Source organism: Notolepis coatsorum (assembly GCF_963971535.1).
Source record: "Notolepis coatsorum genome assembly, chromosome: 20".
NCBI classification, from domain to species: domain Eukaryota; kingdom Metazoa; phylum Chordata; class Actinopteri; order Aulopiformes; family Paralepididae; genus Notolepis; species Notolepis coatsorum.
Window position 1 is genome coordinate 44,911,694 of NC_140184.1, and position 20,733 is coordinate 44,932,426.

General features: G+C 45.8%; 1 protein-coding gene across 1 annotated transcript in view; it reads right to left on the minus strand.

Annotated features, from left to right (window-relative positions):
• The window catches only part of hcn4 (hyperpolarization activated cyclic nucleotide-gated potassium channel 4), a gene marked incomplete at both ends in the record, with an annotated part of 304,555 nt that overhangs the window by 145,902 nt on the left and 137,920 nt on the right, over positions 1-20,733 (minus strand). Inside the window, one exon of the mRNA XM_084337727.1 lies at positions 603-764. Within this exon, the coding sequence (XP_084193853.1) occupies positions 603-764 (162 nt within the window). The remainder of the gene's footprint in view (positions 1-602; positions 765-20,733) is intronic.

The window sequence follows — 20,733 nt, forward strand, 5'->3', positions numbered from 1 at the left end:
TGCAAGGCCTCAATCTCCTTCACAATATGGAAAACATGCACAGAACTGGAGAAAGCTCTGCACAAATGGACAAACTAAAAGAAACATCAGCAAATCTAATAAATGAGGAAGAATAAACCAGATTAAGAAACAAATTTGTTTGTTTGTTTTAGAGATAAATTACAGATATGCAAGGCATTCTTTCCCATGATGTTTAGGGGTTTTAGTACAGTAATTACTAGAGTCTGATAGATGAGATAAAACATGGCATAATCTGATTCAGATTGACAGGCAGGCGGGCCGGGCAGGGGGAAGACCTCTATGTGTGTGAGTGAGTGAGTGAGTGAGTGAGTGAGTGAGTGAGTGAGTGAGTGAGTGTGTGTGTGTGTGTGTGTGTGTGTGTGTGTGTGTGTGTGTGTGTGTGTGTGTGTGTGTGTGTGTGTGTGTGTGTGTGTGTGTGTGTGTGTGTGTGTGTGTGTGTGTGTGTGTGTGTGTGTGTGTGTGTGTGTGTGTGTGTGTGTGTGTGTGTGTGTGTGTGTGTGTGTGTGTGTGTGTGTGTGTGTGTGTGTGTGTGTGTGTGTGTGTGTGTGTGTGTGTGTGTGTGTAGGGGGGGGGGTACTCACCACCATCTTGTTTCTGGACACCCAGCAGTCTGCTGGGAAGTCCTGCAGCATGGGAACCAGGAACTGCAGACAGCCATCCCAGTGGCACAGCAGGAGCATCATGCCTATCAGGTTGACTATCCTCACCATTGCACTGGCCAAGTCATAGGTCATGTGGAAGATCTGGAAGGACAGAATAGGAGGAAAAAGGAGAAGACGAAAACAGGAAGTGGGTTAGGACGCAATCATCATGCTGCAAAATCTCTGAACTTGGTTTCCACAACCTCTTTGGTCTTGCTCTTTAGCAGCAATGTCAAGGTCAGTAGACTTGTTGGTATTTGAATTGAACCTGGGTGGATCAGGCCCTTCTAGGCCACAGTGTTCTCAGTATCTCCTATCGAGTCTCACTGTATCCACTACACAGCGTGTTGCATAACCTGGGCTGGGGCATGGTTGGATGCAGATATTGCTGTTGGCGTAGTGAGTCCACAGGGGATGCTAATAGGGCTGGTGGCCTGGGACCAGAGCTTTGCCTAACCCTACTGTCGAATTACTCTTATCAGCCACTTAACCACCTACAATAATGGTATGGGGGATAGATGGGGCCATGTTCCTGCAGAGTGAGCATGCACAGGCTGGACCTGCTAATCCTAATGATAAATATACCCCGTAAAGCGGTCCAGGACGTCTCGGCTGGTGTAGAGTTTTAATGGCCTCAACAATTTAAAGCCCCTTAATCCTATTGAGGGCCACGGTGTGCGCTGTTAACTGTTCTCCTCCTTATTAAAAGCCACTCAGCGCTGTTTAAAAAGCTTACGGCGGAGAGGGATACTCATTCACCCTGTTGTTGTTCAGGGAGGAGGAGGAGGAATAGGGAGGGGGGGTGCACACACAAGTCGTCACAACATCCGTCACTCAGTAACTTCTTGATCCATACGTTAGCTTGTCCATGCTACTAATGCAATGGGCTTGTTTATCTGTGTGTTTGCTGTTTCCATCTGAATGCAAGCAAACATCAGTGTGTCTTAGTGTGTGTGTGTGTGTGTGTGTGTGTGTGTGTGTGTGTGTGTGTGTGTGTGTGTGTGTGTGTGTGTGTGTGTGTGTGTGTGTGTGTGTGTGTGTGTGTGTGTGTGTGTGTGTGTGTGTGTGTGTGTGTGTGTGTGTGTGTGTGTGTGTGTGTGTGTGTGTGTGTGTGTGTGTGTGTGTGTGTGTGTGTGTGTGTGTGTGTGTGTGTGTGTGTGTGTGTGTGTGCGTGTGTGTGTGTGTGTGTTCTGTGTTCTGTGTTCTGTGTGCTGGATTACACCGTTCTAAGGAACAGTCTTTTAAGGGACTCTGCTGCCAGTATTAATATCACACAAGCCACATTCAGAGTCTTGAGCACCTGTCACTTTCACTGGCGAGCCCCATTGTGATTCAATAATAGCCCATTAAATCTATTCTTCCTGGCTTTTTTATCTCTGAAAGAGCAGTCCCTGGCCAAGGTATTGGGTCGGCAACTGGGGGGATTTGTCTTATTTATACATTTTGTGCAGATTTACTGGGTGGAAATTAAAGGCAGCTTGCTTTCCACGAAAGGACCTTCGGGGGTTTCGGCATATAAATTCAAGGGGACATATTTTTGTCCTTTTCAACAAGTAAATATAGGTCTTTGAGGTTGCATCAGAGTATGCATTCTAGCAGCCTCTATACCCCTCTGCTTCAGTCCTAGCGAACGAACCATCTGCATCCATGCACCATCAGGCATACATATATATTCCCACTTTATGTCCACTGTCATACGGAGCAATGCTAATTTCTATAATATCAAAATTCTACAAGATTCAAGATTCAAGAGGTTTATTAGTCACACACATACACAAGACATATAGTGAAATTAAGGTGGCCATGCCCGCCTTCGATTGTGCAAAAAATACAATATAATAATAGAATATAATAAAATAGAATAGATAATAAAATAGACATGATAAAAAGTACTAAGATAGAATACAATACAATGCTAAGCTTACAAATTAAAAGGTAATGGGTCCTATGTACACTACTATACAATATCCGTTACAGACATAATCTATAATACTTGTGGGCAGTTCTTAAAAGGATGGGGTTGGGAGAGGGGTTCATTCATATGATCAAAGTTCTCTACACGGGGCCTTCGGCCATGATCTTAACGGGGAAGTTCTGCTTGCCACTCTTCTCTGTCTCGCGCTCTTCTAGACAGGGTTGTCCTCTTATTCCTGGACTTTTCGCCTTATCCCTCGAACCTCTAGCTCAATACATAAGACAATCCCAAATTGTATCTCCTGTTTCAATTCAGGGCACACATCACCATATCAGCTTATACGCAGATGACCATATCAGCTTATACGCAGATGATGTACTCCTGTTTATGCAGAATCCATCCGTTTCTCTACCTCATCTGCTCAGCATGATAGATGAATTTGGCAGCCTATCCGGCTTTAAGATCAACTGGCCAAAATCTGCTTTTCTTCCACTTAATGAGCCTGCGAAGGCTACCATCCTACCTGCAAACATACTTATGGTCAAGCACTTTAAATGTCTCGGGATTGAAATATTCCCTACTATTAGCCAGACGGTAAGGTATAATTACTCCAGCTTGGGTGACAGGATTACGAATGACTTCAACAGATGGTCCAAATAAAAAAATGCATTACGGGCCGGGCGTCAATAATTAAAATGAATATTTTACCCAGAATTTACTTTATCAGCTCCATGCTCACGTTACCTCCTCCTGTTGGTTACTGTCAGAAATGGCACTCTGCCTCATATAAATGTGTTTGGAACAATAAACGCCCGCGCTTGAAGAGATCAACTGCCCAAAGAAGTAAACTCAACGGAGGCTTAGCATTTTCAGACTTAAAATATTATTTTCAAGCTTTCTCTCAGACCTCTGATCACTTGGTTTGACGCTCAAGCAGCCGTGTCTTGGCGACCATTGGAGGAGAAGATAGTGTCCCCACATAGACTTCAAGATATTGTGTATACCAACATTTCAATTAAGCAATGCAAATTACGATTTGGCCCTCTTATTACACATGTGATCCAGACTTGGCGTGACACCCATAAAGCATGTACTAACCCCCATAAATGGCACACACACTCCCCTCTATTTAATAATAATGTACTCCTTATTGGACAACAACCTATTAGGTACCCTAGATGGGAAAAGAAAGGCATCCACACGTTGGGGGATATCTTCGATGACTCTGGTCTCCGTTCTTTCCAAGATCTATCCAACGGATATGATCTCCCCGGAACCTCCTTTTTCTTTTATTTACAAATAAGAGCAGCTCTGAGGGCTCATGGCGTTCCATGGGACGTTCAAGTCAAGTCAAGTCAAGTCAAGAGTTTTATTTGTCACGGCATACAAGTATACAATGAAATGCGGGTGGTCTTGCACGCAACGATGTGCAATACAGTGGTACAACATATAATAGAATCCAATAAAAACAACATTGTGCAATAACAGGTAACAGGTAACATGGTGTGACATCTCGGTATCTGTACATAGTTATTTACAGAGCATATAGGACATGCTAGGTAGCTTTGGTAGTGCAATACACTGTTACTGTTGCTATACTAATTTAAAGTGGCCTTTCCTTTTGGCAATAAGTGTGGGTGAGTGCGGCATGAGTGTGTGCCCGCTCATGTTAAAGTGTTAAAGTGGCTGCTAGTGCACAGCGTGCGTGTCGTGTGTGTGCTCATGTGTGCTTGTGTGTGGATAGTTCAGTGTTCTGTGGCACTCAATGTTCATTGTTCAAGGCTCTGATGGCCTGGGGGAAGAAGCTAAGCCTAAGCCTCTCTGTCCTAGTAGCTGGGGTTCGCAGGCGTCTGCCTGACCTCAGCAGCTGAAACAGGCTGTTATTGGGGTGGTGGGGGTCTTTCATTATTCTGCAGGCTTTGGATTTGCACCTCTTGTTGTATAGAACCTGCAGGGGTGGTAGTGAAATACCCGTGGTACGCTCGGCTGAGCGCACAACTCTCTGTAGGGCCTTCTTGTCCTGTGCCGTGCTGTTTCCATACCAGGCAGTGATGTTTCCGGTCAGGATGCTCTCTACCGCTCCTGAGTAGAAGGACTGGAGTATCTTCCCCGATACTCTGAACTTCCTTAACTGTCTCAGGTGGTAGAGGCGCTGTTTCGCCTTATTTACTACTGTGTCTATGTGTGTTGACCATGTCAGATCCTCTGAGATGTGGACCCCCAGGTACTTAAAGCTGCTCACCCTGTCCACGGTAGCCCCGTTAATCATCAGTGGTGTGTGCGTCTCCTGCTGTCCTCTCCTATAATCCACGATCAGCTCCTTGGTTTTACCAATGTTCAGGAGCAGGCTGTTGTCCTGGCACCAGCGTTCCAGTACCTCAACCTCCTCCCGGTAGGCCTTCTCGTCGTTGTCCGAGATCAGCCCCACCACCACCGTGTCGTCTGCGAACTTCACTATGGAGTTGGAGCTGAACTTGGCCACACAATCGTGTGTGTAGAGTGAGTACAGCAGGGGGCTCAGAACACATCCCTGGGGGGACCCGATGCTCAGGGTGATGGTGTTGGAGGTCTGACCCCCCACCCTGACCGCCTGGGGTCTTTCGCTCAGAAAGTCCAGTACCCAGGCGCTCAGGGCGGAGCTCAGACCTAGCTCGATCAGCTTGTCCACCAGTCTGGTGGGGACTATGGTGTTGAACGCTGAGCTGTAGTCAATGAACAACAGTCTCACGTAGCCCCCCTTCTGACGGTCAAGGTGAGAGAGGGTGCTGTGCAGTACCTGGGAGACCGCGTCGTCGGTGGACCTGTTTGTCCTGTATGCAAATTGCATAGGGTCCATATCACTGGGGAGGGAGGCACAAATGTGGTCCTTGACCAGCCTCCCGAAACATTTCATGACCACAGAGGTGAGTGCCACCGGTCTGTAGTCATTTGGACATGTTGGGGAGGGTTTCTTCGGTACAGGGATGATGGTAGACATCTTGAAGCAGGCAGGGACCACTGACTCCGCCAGGGATTGATTAAATATGGCGGTGAACACCGGGGCCAGCTGGTTGGCACAGGACTTGAGTATGCGTCCTGTTATACCATCTGGGCCAGCAGCCTTCCTGGTGTTCACCTGCATAAATGCTCTTCTCACACTGTGTTCCGACAACGAGAGAGCGTCCCCGCCCCCCCGCGGTTGCCCCCCCCCCCCTCCACAACAGCCGGCGCGCCAGTGACGTCACTAGCCGGAGAGCCAGCAGCGCCACTGTCTACACCAAACCGAGCATAGAAGGTGTTGAGCTTGTCCGCGAGGGAGGCGTCGTCGCTCCCCATTGAGGGGGCGCTGACTTTATAGTCAGTTATTGTCTTCAGTCCCTGCCATAATCCTCTTGTGTCGTTTTGTGCCATTTGTGTCTCCAGTTTGTCAGCATATGTCCTCTTAGCAAGTTTAACAGCCTTGCGTAGAGTATAGACTGAAGCCTTATACTCCTCCATGTTTCCTGACTCTCTACCCAGGTTGTAGGCGGTGGTGCGAGAGTTCAGAGCCGCTCTAATAGTACTGTCCACCCACGGTTTCTGGTTTGGGAAAACCCGCACCATTTTCGTGAGGACAATACCATCAGCTATTGTTGTTATGTAGCTCACCACTGTGTCTGCGAGCTCGCTGACGTCACTGGCGCTTCCTTGGAACATATCCCAATCCGTGTCTGCTAACACGTCCTGGACCGTGGCCTCTGATTCCCTGATGCGGGAAATAGCAAGATGGAGTCGTGGTCACTCGAGCTTGAGGACCCCGTTAATGGCGGAGCGGCTACTGCCTTGTAGCCGGCTCTGAACGGGGAATAACAGTGGTCGAGTGTGTTCCTCCCTCTGGTGGAGCAGGCGATGTGCTGAAAAAAGGACGGCATCACTTTCTTCAGGTTTGCCTGGTTGAAATCGCCAGCCACTACCATCGCTGCGTCCGGATGTTTGATCTGGTGTCTGTTGAGGTGATCATGTAGTTCTCCCAGCGCTTTGCCCGTATTCGCCTGTGGGGGAATATATACGGCGGTCATGATGACCGTGGTGAACTCCCTGGGGAGGTGGAACGGACGGCACAGGATAGAAAGGTGTTCCATGTCCGGGGAACACGATCTTGAGAGAACATGCACCCCTTCGGGATTAACCCAGGAATTGTTCGTGAGGAGGCAGACCCCGCCGCCGATGCTCTTTCCTGAGGCAGCCGTTCGATCTGCACGTAATACGGTGAAGGCGTCCGAGGGAGAGACGCTTTTGTCCGGAGTCGCCGACGTGAGCCATGTTTCCGTGAGACACATGATGTTGATGTCTCTCATCTCCCGTTGGAACCGGACCCTCGCCCTTAGGTCATCCATCCTACCCTCCAACGAACGGGCATTCGCCAGAAAGATGGATGGAATTGCTGGGCGGTAAGCAGCTCTTTTTAGTCTCAGCCTAATACCTCCACGTCTCCCTCTGTGCCTCTTCCTGCCGTACCCTTTGTTCTTTTCCTTGCCGTCGTTCTCCCGTCTGATTTCTGCTGGCCATTCTAGGCCTAAAGTGTCTCCAAACTCCTCTTTGAGCCCGGGGTTTAGGTCCATAAGTGTCTGACGGTCGTATGACGTACCCGCCAGTGTTGCTTTAAATAAAAAAGTAGAAAAAACAAACATAATAGCTAAAAGTGTGTACATCGTTGCGGAGCTAAACCAGAGGCGTCTGACCGGGGTTGCGTCCTCTACAAATACCCTGTCCCTGTAGATTCGCCAGGGCCCTGGCGGTATCCGCTTGTGGTGGAATGTACACCGCCGTCATGATTATGGTGGTGAATTCTCGGGGGAGGTAGAACGGGCCACATTGTATGGACAGATGTTCCAGGTCCGGCGAGCATGAACGGGAAAGTATCTTTACCTCCAGTTGTTGTTGGTCAGGAGACAGACACCCCTGCCGATACTCTTACCGGACTCTTCTGTACGGTCCGCTCGGAAGACGGAGAAGGAATCCGACGGAGAGATGATGTGATCCGGAGTTGTTGCTTTAAGCCATGTCTCCGTGAAACACATAATGTTGCAATCCCTCACGTCCCGTTCGAAGCGGACCCTCGCTCGGAGATCGTCCATCTTATTCTCCAGCGAACGGACTAATAACCTCAGACTACTGTCCTCCAGACTAATAGCCTCAGACTACTGTCCTCCAGACCAGTGGTTCCCAAAGTCGGGGTCGCGACCCAAAGGTGGGCCGCGAGCAGCCACGGGAGGGCCGCGAGATGATAAAAAAATAATTAAAAAAAAAGTCCAACATTTTTTTTTTTTTGTCACTGAACTTAGAAGCAGGCCAGGACAATGTTTCTAGTTGTATTCTAAAATTATATTCTATTGTATTCTAAAATGTGACTATATGGTTTTATATTAACTTAATGAATAAACAAAAACGAAAAATCTACTTATTTCAACGAACATTTCAAACTAAATAACAGATTATGCACATAAAACGCTGAAAACAACTAAAGCAACAATAGTATTTTAATGAGGCTATTATTATTATCATTATTATTTTGCAACAAGTTAGCCCTCTCATAAATAGCACATATAAATGAATAACTAACTTGAACTAACTTAATAGGATTGAAGTGATATTTGGCTTAAAAAATCGAATGCATTAAAAAAAAAAAAAAAAAAAAACTGACGATGTGCATTGGGCCGCGGCTCTCTGACGCCTTATTTTCTGGGTCCCGGCCTGAAAAGTTTGGGAACCCCTGCTCCAGACTACTGGCCTCAGACTACTGTCCTCCAGACTATTAGCCTCAGACTACTGTCCTCCAGACTAATAACCTCAGACTACTGGCCTCAGACTACTGTCCTCCAGACTATTAGCCTCAGACTACTGGCCTCCAGACTAATAAACTCAGACTACTGGACTCAGACTACTGGCCTCAGACTACTGGCCTCCAGACTAATAGCCTCAGACTACTGTCCTCCAGACTAATAGCCTCAGACTACTGTCCTAGTCCAGACTACTGTCCTCCAGACTAATAGCCTCAGACTACTGTCCTCCAGACTAATAGCCTCAGACTACTGTCCTCCAGACTAATAGCCTCAGACTACTGTCCTCAGACTACTGGCCTCAGACTACTGGCCTCAGACTACTGGCCTCAGACTACTGGCCTCAGACTACTGGTGTCAGACTACTGTCCTCCAGACTACTGGCCTCAGACTACTGTCCTCCAGACTAATAGCCTCAGACTACTGGTGTCAGACTACTGTCCTCCAGACTACTGGCCTCAGACTACTGTCCTCCAGACTAATAGCCTCAGACTACTGTCCTCCAGACTAATAGCCTCAGACTACTGGCCTCAGACTACTGGCCTCCAGACTAATAATAGCCTCAGACTACTGGCCTCAGACTACTGTCCTCCAGAATACTGGCCTCAGAATACTGGCCTCAGATTACTGGTGTCAGACTACTGGCCTCAGATTACTCACCTCAGACTGCTGGCCTCCAGACTAATGGCCTCAGACTAATGGCTTCAGACTAATGGCTTCAGACTACTGGCTTCAGACTGCTGGCCTCAGACCCCAAAAAATCTCTGCATTCTTGCTAAAAAAAGCAGTGTTTATATCAGGCCAGCCAGCAGAAACAGAGATGATGCAGGCATCTGTCATGATGATGAGAGGCACCGTCAAGGTTCAGTCATTACTGCATCGCTTTGAATCTGATTTAATAACAGGCCTACTCTCATCTACTATCGTCTCATCTACAATCTCATCCAAGACATTGGTTTGTCAACAGGAGACAACTCCAATGAGGGAAATATCCGGCCACAGTCTTATTTTTATCCCAGTGAAATATGACAGTTAAGGGAGGCGCGGGCTGCCAGGAGGGGAGTGTGAAGGAGGAGGATGTCATCCTGCACCATGATGGATATCTGCTCGCCGCGTTGACCGTCATTATCTAGGACAGTATATCATCACTTACAGGTAGCCACCAGGCAGCCACCAGCATAGCTTGTAACAAAACAACGGGGCCCTTGGGTGTGTACAGGATTAGCAATGAAAGGAAATGTTCTGTAATGTTTTCTGTGTAATTATCTCTTTACAGACCCCTTGAAATGGAAACTGGTCAGAAGAAATGGCTCTGGAGAAAGGAAATATGCAGTTGACAGATAAACCATTGTCCATTGATGGGAATAGTTCCAGTTTATCAGAAGGTAACATTTTGAGAAAAGAAAAGAAAAAGAAGAACAAAGAAACAGTGATGATTCATAGATTTACTATGAGAATTATATATTTTTGATTTTGTATTGCAGGGGTGGGGGAAAAACTATACAGTGATATTGCAATACTTCTTTTTTTACAAAACATATTTTTTAAATCTTTTAACTCATTGAGCTCCACGCTCTTTTCCCATCTTTACTCAATGGCGCCAGCGTTATTGACCATTTTAGCGATGTTTTGTGGACCCATTGTGTGTTTTGTTTGTGTATTATAGCTATGGAGACAGTATGGCTCATTTGACAGGCATTGTTCATAGTCCATCACTGACTAACCAGTTAATTTCTACATACTGTAGTTTGTGCGCTATTACATGCTAAACATCGCCCCTTTCCAAAATAATCCAGTCTTTTTCCATAGATCACAAGATATGACACGTTATATGCAATGTGCCCAAATCGTTCTGGTTGATCGCCTGAAACCCCAAATACTTCCAAATCAAATGTACAAAATCAGTCACATTGACCCGAAAACACACGTTGAGATGTATACACCAATGGAAAGAGGAGAATGTTAGCTTTCCAATGATACCAATATCATCTTTCTACTCCAAATATCAAGCGAGTTATGCTTTACTACATATTGGATGGCACCAAAACATATTGTGGAGAAAAAAGCCTTCAAAGTTTTCATTACATTTTGAGATTGATTTATTCAATGTATTCACACAACTATTAACACAATACCAAACGTGATAACATTGAAACCATACCCAGGGGTGCCAATTTTTGCTTCCCTCTTTCTCTCACACATGCACACATACACCCGCACGGGCCGCACCCGTCCACGCACACACACACACACACACACACACACACACACACACACACACACACACACACACACACACACACACACACACACACACACACACACACACACACACACACACACACACACACACACACACACACACACACACACACACACACACACACACACACATCTCATAAACACATACAGTACAAGGAATGTATAGCCACGTGTAAGCGTATACATGCAAAATATAGGTATGCGCGTACACCGTATGCCGTATGCACGTGCACGTTCATTCACATACATGTGCATATTATGTGTATTCGCACACCTGTATCACGTGGCTACAGATTCCTTGTACTGTATGTATTTATGAGACAGGTGTGTGTGTGTGTGTGTGTGTGTGTGTGTGTGTGTGTGTGTGTGTGTGTGTGTGTGTACACACACCTGCACGTGCACACTCATATACACAGATACAGTAGAGATACTGTAATATAAATAAATTACAACATTAACACTGAATTCATATTTCATCAACCGAGTCTACCGTTGGGAAACCAGCCCCATCAGGAGCTCAGATGTGAAAAAAGCGCCCCCTATCGTCTCCCAGATGGTAATGCACCCTTTTGGAATGGACTCAATGAAAATGGATGAGAAAAAAAAAATCCGGAATCCACATTTTACTTCTCACGTATGTACCCCGAGCCGATCGGATTCATTGTGGAGCATCAGAACAGCGTGGAATATGTGTTTATAGTATGTTGCATTGGATCAATAAAAGGATCGATTTTTGGAATGGCGATCAGGAATTGGAATAATCTTTTTGGATACCATCTGATCTCAGGTAAGGAATCTATTTGACCAGTCTTAGGATAATCAGACCTGTTTTCACTGAGATATAGGCTTTTCCCCTATATGTGATATGGCTGTTTGGCTGTGCGAGCGATCAGGAAATATATCAGATCAGATATCAGAGCGCCTATATAGCGTGCATACGTACACATATACTATCGATAATCTAGCGTTTATTTTCGTTGAAAACGAGGGCTTTTCAAGATGCTATAAAACGGAAATGAACCGATAAAAAAACAATCCGCTTCGACAATATTGACTGGAAAATGAGTCATTGATAAGCGACGGGCAGATTAGACACATAGCCATAATTTAAAACATAGATTAGGCGATATTAATGCTAACATTGAAGTGGATGATGGGCATTCAAGGGGGTAAAAAGGAAAACACGGCCGGCTGTGAAAGTGTTAAGTAACATCTCTAATAAAGATGACGGGTGACAAACAAATTTTTTGGCTCTAGTGAAAAAGTAAAGTGATAAAGGTATAACCATTAGCATGTTCTTGGTATCTACCTATGGATCTCAGGGAATGTATTCCCAGTGTCAGAAATATTGTGTCTGTTACTAGGCTTGAGTAAATTGTGATGAAACAAAGGATAATATAAATTATGATTTTTCACAATAACACCATGCTAAAAATGACCAGACTAAAAAGAATAGTCCCAGTGATCCCATCAGCGATCGCGATTACTCGTGTATATGTGTATACTCGTGTATACGGGAAACTATAGGTTTGAGGCGAGAAAATCTCAGAGCGGCATGGTCATGCTGGACCTACAAAAGGCTTTCGACACTGTCAATCACACCATTCTGATTGACAAGCTAAAAGCAATTGGTTTTGATAGTCTATCAGTGAGCTGGATGCAATCCTACCTGGAGGGGAGAGAACAGATGGTGGAGGTAAACGGTACCTACCCTACCAGGGCTGTACGCTAAGCTTTTTCACTAGGGGCACACTTGCCCCTAAATGAGAAATTTAGGGGCAACATTTTTTTTTTCAGGCAAATTTTTAAATAACAATTTTACCATTATTTATATCGATTGTTTTTGATTTAAAAAAAAAAAAACAATTATTTTATATAATTTTCTTTTAATAAAATATATATATTATATAATCATACTTGTAGTTGTATTATTTGCGAGACATCGCCACCATGCAACAAGTCAAAATGCTCGCTATATGCAACCAGCTCCACTGTCTGTGTGTACTCGAGTAGCCTCCAGCTACGGCCAGGATTCTCCGGAGCTGCAGCTGGACGCTATACTGTAGCCTCCAGCTACGGCCAGGATTATCCGGCGCTGCAGCTGGACCCTATTGACTATATTCAGCGTGCCCTCAGCTCGAATACGCATCGACTCATAAGACATTGATATCAGGAGCTATCTGTAGCTACTGCTATATAAGACAACTCCTCAGTGAACTATTTAGTTTAATGGGACGTTTCGTTTTGAACAGTGAGCTAACGCGAGCTATCATGCACTACTAGACTATCAGTAGCTAGCCTGCTGGCAGGCTCACCGAGGTCCCAGTGTCCCACTAGAGACTAGTGTTTACAACAGCCACGGGTGTGGGAGGGCTGGAGGAGGAGGAGCGGCAGACGCTCCGTGTGTCTGAGTTCAGTTCAGTTCGGCTCACTATAGGAGGTCGAACGCGTCGAAAATATGAAGCAATACTAACTTTACTTTTCTTCATAGCTAAATCAGACAGTCAGCCAGTCTATCAGAGTGAGTGCTCAGTCGATTGTTCCCGCTGATCATACCTGCTGAGTGCTCACTGCTCAGCTCGCGTGAGTGGCGTCATCACACGCCTTGGATAATTTAGGAGTGAAATGCGAATGCAAGGCTTGAAAGCACTACTCGCAAGCCCGCCCCCAGATAATATTTACCAATCGCAACGGCCAATTAAAGGGGCAATTCGCGATCATCTCATCACACTGTACAGCCCTGCCTACCCCCCCCCCCCCTCCCAGTGAGCTGTGGTGTTCCACAAGGAAGCATACTAGGACCGCTACTGTTCCTAATTTATGCAAATTACATGTCGTCAACTTGTGACTGCAACTTGTTCCTTGTTCCCGACTCAGGCCTGCTGATCTCTGACAAGAACAAGTTACAGGTTGAAAAAACCCTCAGCTCGGAACTAGGCAAAATCTGCATATGGCTCGCTGATAACAAACTATCATTACACCTGGGCAAAACAGAGTCCATTCTCTTCGGTTCAAATAACAAACTCAGCAAGACCGATGGCTTCTCAGTTACAGTGGGTGACAATATTGTCACAAGGAATACCCCCAGCACTCCACTAACACAGACTAATACCCCCAGCACTCCACTAACACAGACTAATACCCCCAGCACTCCACTAACACAGACTGATACCCCCAGCACTCCACTAACACAGACTGATACCCCCAGCACTCCACTAACACAGACTAATACCCCCAGCACTCCACTAACACAGACTGATACCCCCAGCACTCTACTAACACAGACTGATACCCCCAGCACTCCACTAACACAGACTAATACCCCCAGCACTCCACTAACACAGACTAATACCCCCAGCACTCCACTAACAGACTAATACCCCCAGCACTCCACTAACACAGACTAACACCCCCAGAGCACTCCACTAACAGACTAATACCCCCAGCACTCCACTAACACAGACTGATACCCCCAGCACTCCACTAACACAGACTAATACCCCCAGCACTCCACTAACACAGACTGATACCCCCAGCACTCCACGAACACAGACTGATACCCCCAGCACTCCACTAACACAGACTAATACCCCCAGCACTCCACTAACAGACTAATACCCCCAGCACTCCACTAACACAGACTAACACCCCCAGCACTCCACTAACACAGACTAATACCCCCAGCACTCCACTAACAGACTAATACCCCCAGCACTCCACTAGCACAGACTAATACCCCCAACACTCCACTAACACAGACTAATACCCCCAGCACTCCACTAACAGACTAATACCCCCAGCACTCCATTAACAGACTAATACCCCCAGCACTCCACTAACAGACTAATACCCCCAGCACTCCACTAACACAGACTAATACCCCCAGCACTCCACTAACAGACTAATACCCCCAGCACTCCACTAACAGACTAATACCCCCAGCACTCCACTAACAGACGAATACCCCCAGCACTCCACTAACACAGACTGATACCCCCAGCACTCCACTAACACAGACTAATACCCCCAGCACTCCACTAACAGACTAATACCCCCAGCACTCCACTAACAGACTAATACCCCCAGCACTCCACTAACACAGACTGATACCCCCAGCACTCCACTAACACAGACTAATACCCCCAGCACTCCACTAACACAGACTGATACCGCCAGCACTCCACTAACACAGACTAACACCCCCAGCACTCCACTAACACAGACTAATACCCCCAGCACTCCACTAACACAGACTAATACCCCCAGCACTCCACTAACACAGACTAATACCCCCAGCACTCCACTAACACAGACTAATACCCCCAGCACTCCACTAACACATACTAATACCCCCAGCACTCCACTAACACAGACTAATACCCCCAGCACTCCACTAACACAGACTAATACCCCCAGCACTCCACTAACACATACTAATACCCCCAGCACTCCACTAACACAGACTAATACCCCCAGCACTCCACTAACACAGACTAACACCCCCAGCACTCCACTAACAGACTAATACCCCCAGCACTCCACTAACACAGACTAACACCCCCAGCACTCCACTAACACAGACTGATACCCCCAGCACTCCACTAACAGACTAATACCCCCAGCACTCCACTAACAGACTAATACCCCCAGCACTCCACTAACACAGACTGATACCCCCAGCACTCCACTAACAGACTAATACCCCCAGCACTCCACTAACACAGACTTTTTTTTTAATACTGTTTTGGAGTCTTAATTTTTGTTAAGAATATATGACAGGCATATACGCATTATGCTTCAGTCTGTACCTTTTCAGTCACTGTAAAATCATATATTGAGAGAGAGAGAGAGAGAGAGAGAGAGAGAGAGAGAGAGAGAGAGAGAGAGAGAGAGAGAGAGAGAGAGAGAGAGAGAGAGAGAGAGAGAGAGAGAGAGAGAGAGAGAGAGAGAGAGAGAGAGAGACTGGTGTAAACTGGTGAATGTGAGAGGTTGGGAGAGAGGAAGGGGGAGCATTAGCATTAGGATGGGTGTGACTTTGATGCCTAGGGGCAGGATTTGTGTGTGTGCGTGTGTGTGTGTGTGTGCGTGTGCGTGTGCGTGTGTGTGTGTGTGTGTGTGCGTGTGCGTGTGTGTGTGTGTGCACATGTATAAGCGCATGCATGTGTTGTGCGTTTGTGCAAGCCTGCATGCAATTAGGCACGTGTTTGTGTGCATGTATGTCAGATTATAATCTAGGTAATTAGAGGGTGCTCTGCTGACTACAGCAGGACTGTGTGATGTTTCTGCTCCTCATCACAGATCAATCAACATGAAGACACTCCAGCCCCTCAGGATATTCCAGGTCCCCAGCCTGTCTCCATGGCAAGCTTCACGTTTAAAACTAGAAGGGCACTCGGAGAGACCATTGAGCCCATACCCCTGAAGAAACTCATACAAATATTATGTTGTCTGAATTGAACTCTTGTCTCACGTCTGTCAGTTGAAAATCTTGTAATTCAACACTTTGGTCCTTCGTACTACTGACACAAGTTTGTTCTCAATGAGATGATTCTGTGCCTGAAACTTTTCTTATCATACAAATATGATAATTATTGTACATCTAGCAGTGATGCACAAGCCTGTACCATCAAGCCTGTACCATCAAAATTCAGATCCAACTTTCAGACTAGACGTTGCAGATCAATATGACTCAAGATCCAGCAATAGCATAGCTAAAAGGTTTGTCAGAAACATATTTTAGGTTCAACCTTAGGTAGGATTTACATGCAAGCCACCATCTTGTACACACACATTTTATCGATATCTTCACATTTTTAACTATGGTCAATCGTGGCTGCAATTCTGAATGGCTCGTTTCAAGAGGGAGGGTTCTTGTCACAATAGTGACAAGACTTGAGTGGTAATTATTAGTGGTAATGTTCCTGACTAGTGGTAATGTAATGTCTCTGACTAGTGGTAATGTCTCTGACTAGTGGTAATGTCTCTGACTAGTGGTGGTAATGTCTCTGACTAGTGGTAATGTCTCTGACTAGTGGTAATGTATCTGACTAGTGGTAATGCCTCTGACTAGTGTTAATGTAATGTCTCTGACTAGTGGTAATGTAATGTCTCTGACTAGTGTAATGTAATGTATTTGACTAGTGGTAATGTAATGTCTCTGACTAGTGGTAATGTATCTGACTAGTGGTAATGTTCCTGACTAGTGGTAATGTAATGTCCCTTACTAGTGGTAATGTTCCTGACTAGTGGTAATGTAATGTCTCTGACTAGTGGTAATGTAATGTCTCTGACTAGTGGTAATGTATCTGACTAGTGGTAATGTAATGTCTCTGACTAGTGGTAATGTTCCTGACTAGTGGTAATGTAATGTCTCTGACTAGTGGTAATGTCTCTGACTAATGGTAATGTCTCTGACTAGTGGTAATGTAATGTCTCTGACTAGTAGTAATGTAATGTCTCTGACTAGTGGTAATGTCTCTGACTAGTGGTAATGTAATGTCTCAGACTAGTGGTAATGCCTCTGACTAGTGGTAATGTCTCTGACTAGTGGTAATGTCTCTGACTAGTGGTAATGTATCTGACTAGTGGTAATGTCTCTGACTAGTGGTAATGTCTCTGACTAGTGGTAATGTAATGTCTCTGACTAGTAGTAATGTCTCTGACTAGTGGTAATGTAATGTATCTGACTAGTGGTAATGTCTCTGACTAGTGGTAATGTATCTGACTAGTGGTAATGTAATGTCTCTGACTAGTGGTAATGTAATGTCTCTGACTAGTGGTAATGTCTCTGACGAGTGGTAATGTAATGTATCTGACTAGTGGTAATGTCTCTGACTAGTGGTAATGTCTCTGACTAGTGGTAATGTAATGTATCTGACTAGTGGTAATGTAATGTCTCTGACTAGTGGTAATGTCTCTGACTAGTGGTAATGTCTCTGACTAGTGGTAATGTCTCTGACTAGTGGTAATGTCTCTGACTAGTGGTAATGTAATGTCTCTGACATTAATGTCTCCGCCGGCCACAGAGCCTTTGCCTACCGCGCTCCCTACTTGTGGAACAAATTACCTGCCGTCATCAGGGGTGCCTGCTCTGTCGAAGCTTTTAAATCCCTGCTTAAGACCCATCTCTTCTCTCTCTCCTTCAACCTACCCTGATCTCACCTGGTCGGGGACTGACCTTTAGATTAATCTGTCTAGTTTAGTTAGGATGTCTATTTTCCCCCATGTCTGCTTTTTTTCAGCACCACAAACATGGGAACTCTCTAACTCCCCCCCCCCTCCCCTCCCCCCTCCCTCCCCCATCTCTCTGAGTGCCTGTCTCCTAGTGCTGATTAAGGTGATGGATGTCTCGGGGTCTTGGCCAAGATTGCAGTGACTGCTCTACATGCACCACCGAGGCCATGGATCAGCTACTTACCGTCGTCTGTCCGTGGTCTTGTCAACTGGCCTGTCAACGTGGTTTCATTGCTGGGTTAAGTACTTCTATTCTATTCACATAATATGCTTACTTCATATATCTACTCTATTCACATATATGCTTACCACTTGTATCTATTGCTATGTCCGCCCACTACAATGATGCGAGCTGTCTAACGCCTGTCCTGTCTCCCTGTGAGTTGCTGTCCTGGAGTGCTGACCGGAGTGTCGGACGTCCCGTGATGAAGGCTGGGAGGATGCGACCCTCTCTGCGTGCCCTCCTGTCTCCCTGTCTCCGGCGGCCTCGTAGTGGTGACCGGAGTGCTGGACGTCCTGCGATGATGTCGGGGAGGTTGCGACCCTCTCTGCGCCGCCCCCTATCTCCCTGTCTCCGGCTGTCTTGGAGCAATGACCGGAGTGTTGAATGTCCCGTGATTAAGACGGAGAGGACGCGACCCTCTTTGCGCCGCCCCTGTGCCTCAAATAGATTTGCTATCAGCTCTATCTTTAATCTTTCAAAATGTTCAGTTGCTATCAGCTCTATCTTTAATCTTTCAAAATGTTCAGTTGCTATTGCATGCACTCATCTGTGTTTCACTACACACTTGAGTGCATGCTTACCAACTGTTAGTCTGCAACACTACTAGACATCTAAGAAGGGAGATCCCCCCTTGAATGGCCCTTCTAAGGTTCCTCTCCTCCACACTGCCTGTGGAGCATTTCTTCCCTATTGTTAGGTTTTAGTGAGTTTTTCCTTACCTTCGTGTGGGGTATGTCTGGGAGTGCTTGCATTCTTTCATTTATTTGCATTTATTTTAAATTTGTTGGACCTTATGGTGTTCTTGTTCTGTTCTTGACTTATTGTTATGTTTCTTCTTGACTTGTTTAAAGAAGACATGTACGGCCCATGGGGACATTAACGTGTGTTGTCGGGCCTTACAAATAAATTTGATTTGATTTGATTTGACTAGTGGTAATGTAATGTCTCTGACTAGTGGTAATGTCTCTGACTAGTGGTAATGTTCCTGACTAGTGGTAATGTCTCTGACTAGTGGTAATGTAATGTCTCTGACTAGTGGTAATGTCTCTGACTAGTGGTAATGTAATGTATCTGACTAGTGGTAATGTCTCTGACTAGTGGTAATGTCTCTGATTAGTGTTAATGTAATGTATCTGACTAGTGGTAATGTCTCTGACTAGTGGTAATGTCTCTGACTAGTGGTAATGTAATGTATCTGACTAGTGGTAATGTCTCTGACTAGTGGTAATGTATCTGACTAGTGGTAATGTAATATCCCTGACTAGTGGTAATGTCTCTGACTAGTGGTAATGTCTCTGACTAGTGGTAATGCCTCTGACTAGTGGTAATGTAATGTATCTGACTAGTGGTAATGTAATGTCTCTGACTAGTGGTAATGTATCTGACTAGTGGTAATGTAATTTATCTGACTAGTGGTAATGTCTCTGACTAGTAGTAATGTTCCTGACTAGTGGTAATGTAATGTTCCTGACTAGTGGTAATGTTCCTGACTAGTGGTAATGTAATGTCTCTGACTAGTGGTAATGTAATGTCTCTGACTAGTGGTAATGTATCTGACTAGTGGTAATGTAATGTCTCTGACTAGTGGTAATGTCTCTGACTAGTGGTAATGTCTCTGACTAGTGGTAATGTCTCTGACTAGTGGTAATGTAATGTCTCTGACTAGTGGTAATGTCTCTGACTAGTGGTAATGTCTCTGACTAGTGGTAATGTAATGTCTCTGACTAGTGGTAATGTAATGTCTCTGACATTAATGTCTCCGCCGGCCACAGAGCCTTTGCCTACCGCGCTCCCTACCTTTGGAACAAATTACCTGCCGTCATCAGGGGCGCCTGCTCTGTCGAAGCTTTTAAATCCCTGCTTAAGACCCATCTCTTCTCTCTCTCCTTCAACCTACCCTGATCTCACCTGGTCGGGGACTGACCTTTAGATTAATCTGTCTAGTTTAGTTAGGATGTCTATTTTCCCCCATGTCTGCTTTTTTGCAGCACCACAAACATGGGAACTCTCTAACCCCCCCTCCTCCCCTACCCCCCTTCCTCCCCCATCTCTCTGAGTGCCTGTCTCCTAGTGCTGACTAAGGTGATGGATGTCTCGGGGTCTTGGCCAAGATTGCAGTGACTGCTCTACATGCACCACCGAGGCCATGGATCAGCTACTTACCGTCGTCTGTCCGTGGTCTTGTCAACTGGCCTGTCAACGTGGTTTCATTGCTGGGTTAAGTACTTCTATTCTATTCACATAATATGCTTACTTCATATATCTACTCTATTCACATATATGCTTACCACTTGTATCTATTGCTATGTCCGCCCACTACAATGACGCGAGCTGTCTAACGCCTGTCCCGTCTTCCTGTCTCCCTGTGAGTTGCTGTCCTGGAGTGCTGACCGGAGTGTCGGACGTCCCGTGATGAAGGCTGGGAGGATGCGACCCTCTCTGCGTGCCCTCCTGTCTCCCTGTCTCCGGCGGCCTCGTAGTGGTGACCGGAGTGTTGAATGTCCCGTGATTAAGACGGGGAGGACGCAACCCTCTTTGCGCCGCCCCTGTGCCTCAAATAGATTCGCTATCAGCTCTATCTTTAATCTTTCAAAATGTTCAGTTGCTATCAGCTCTATCTTTAATCTTTCAAAATGTTCA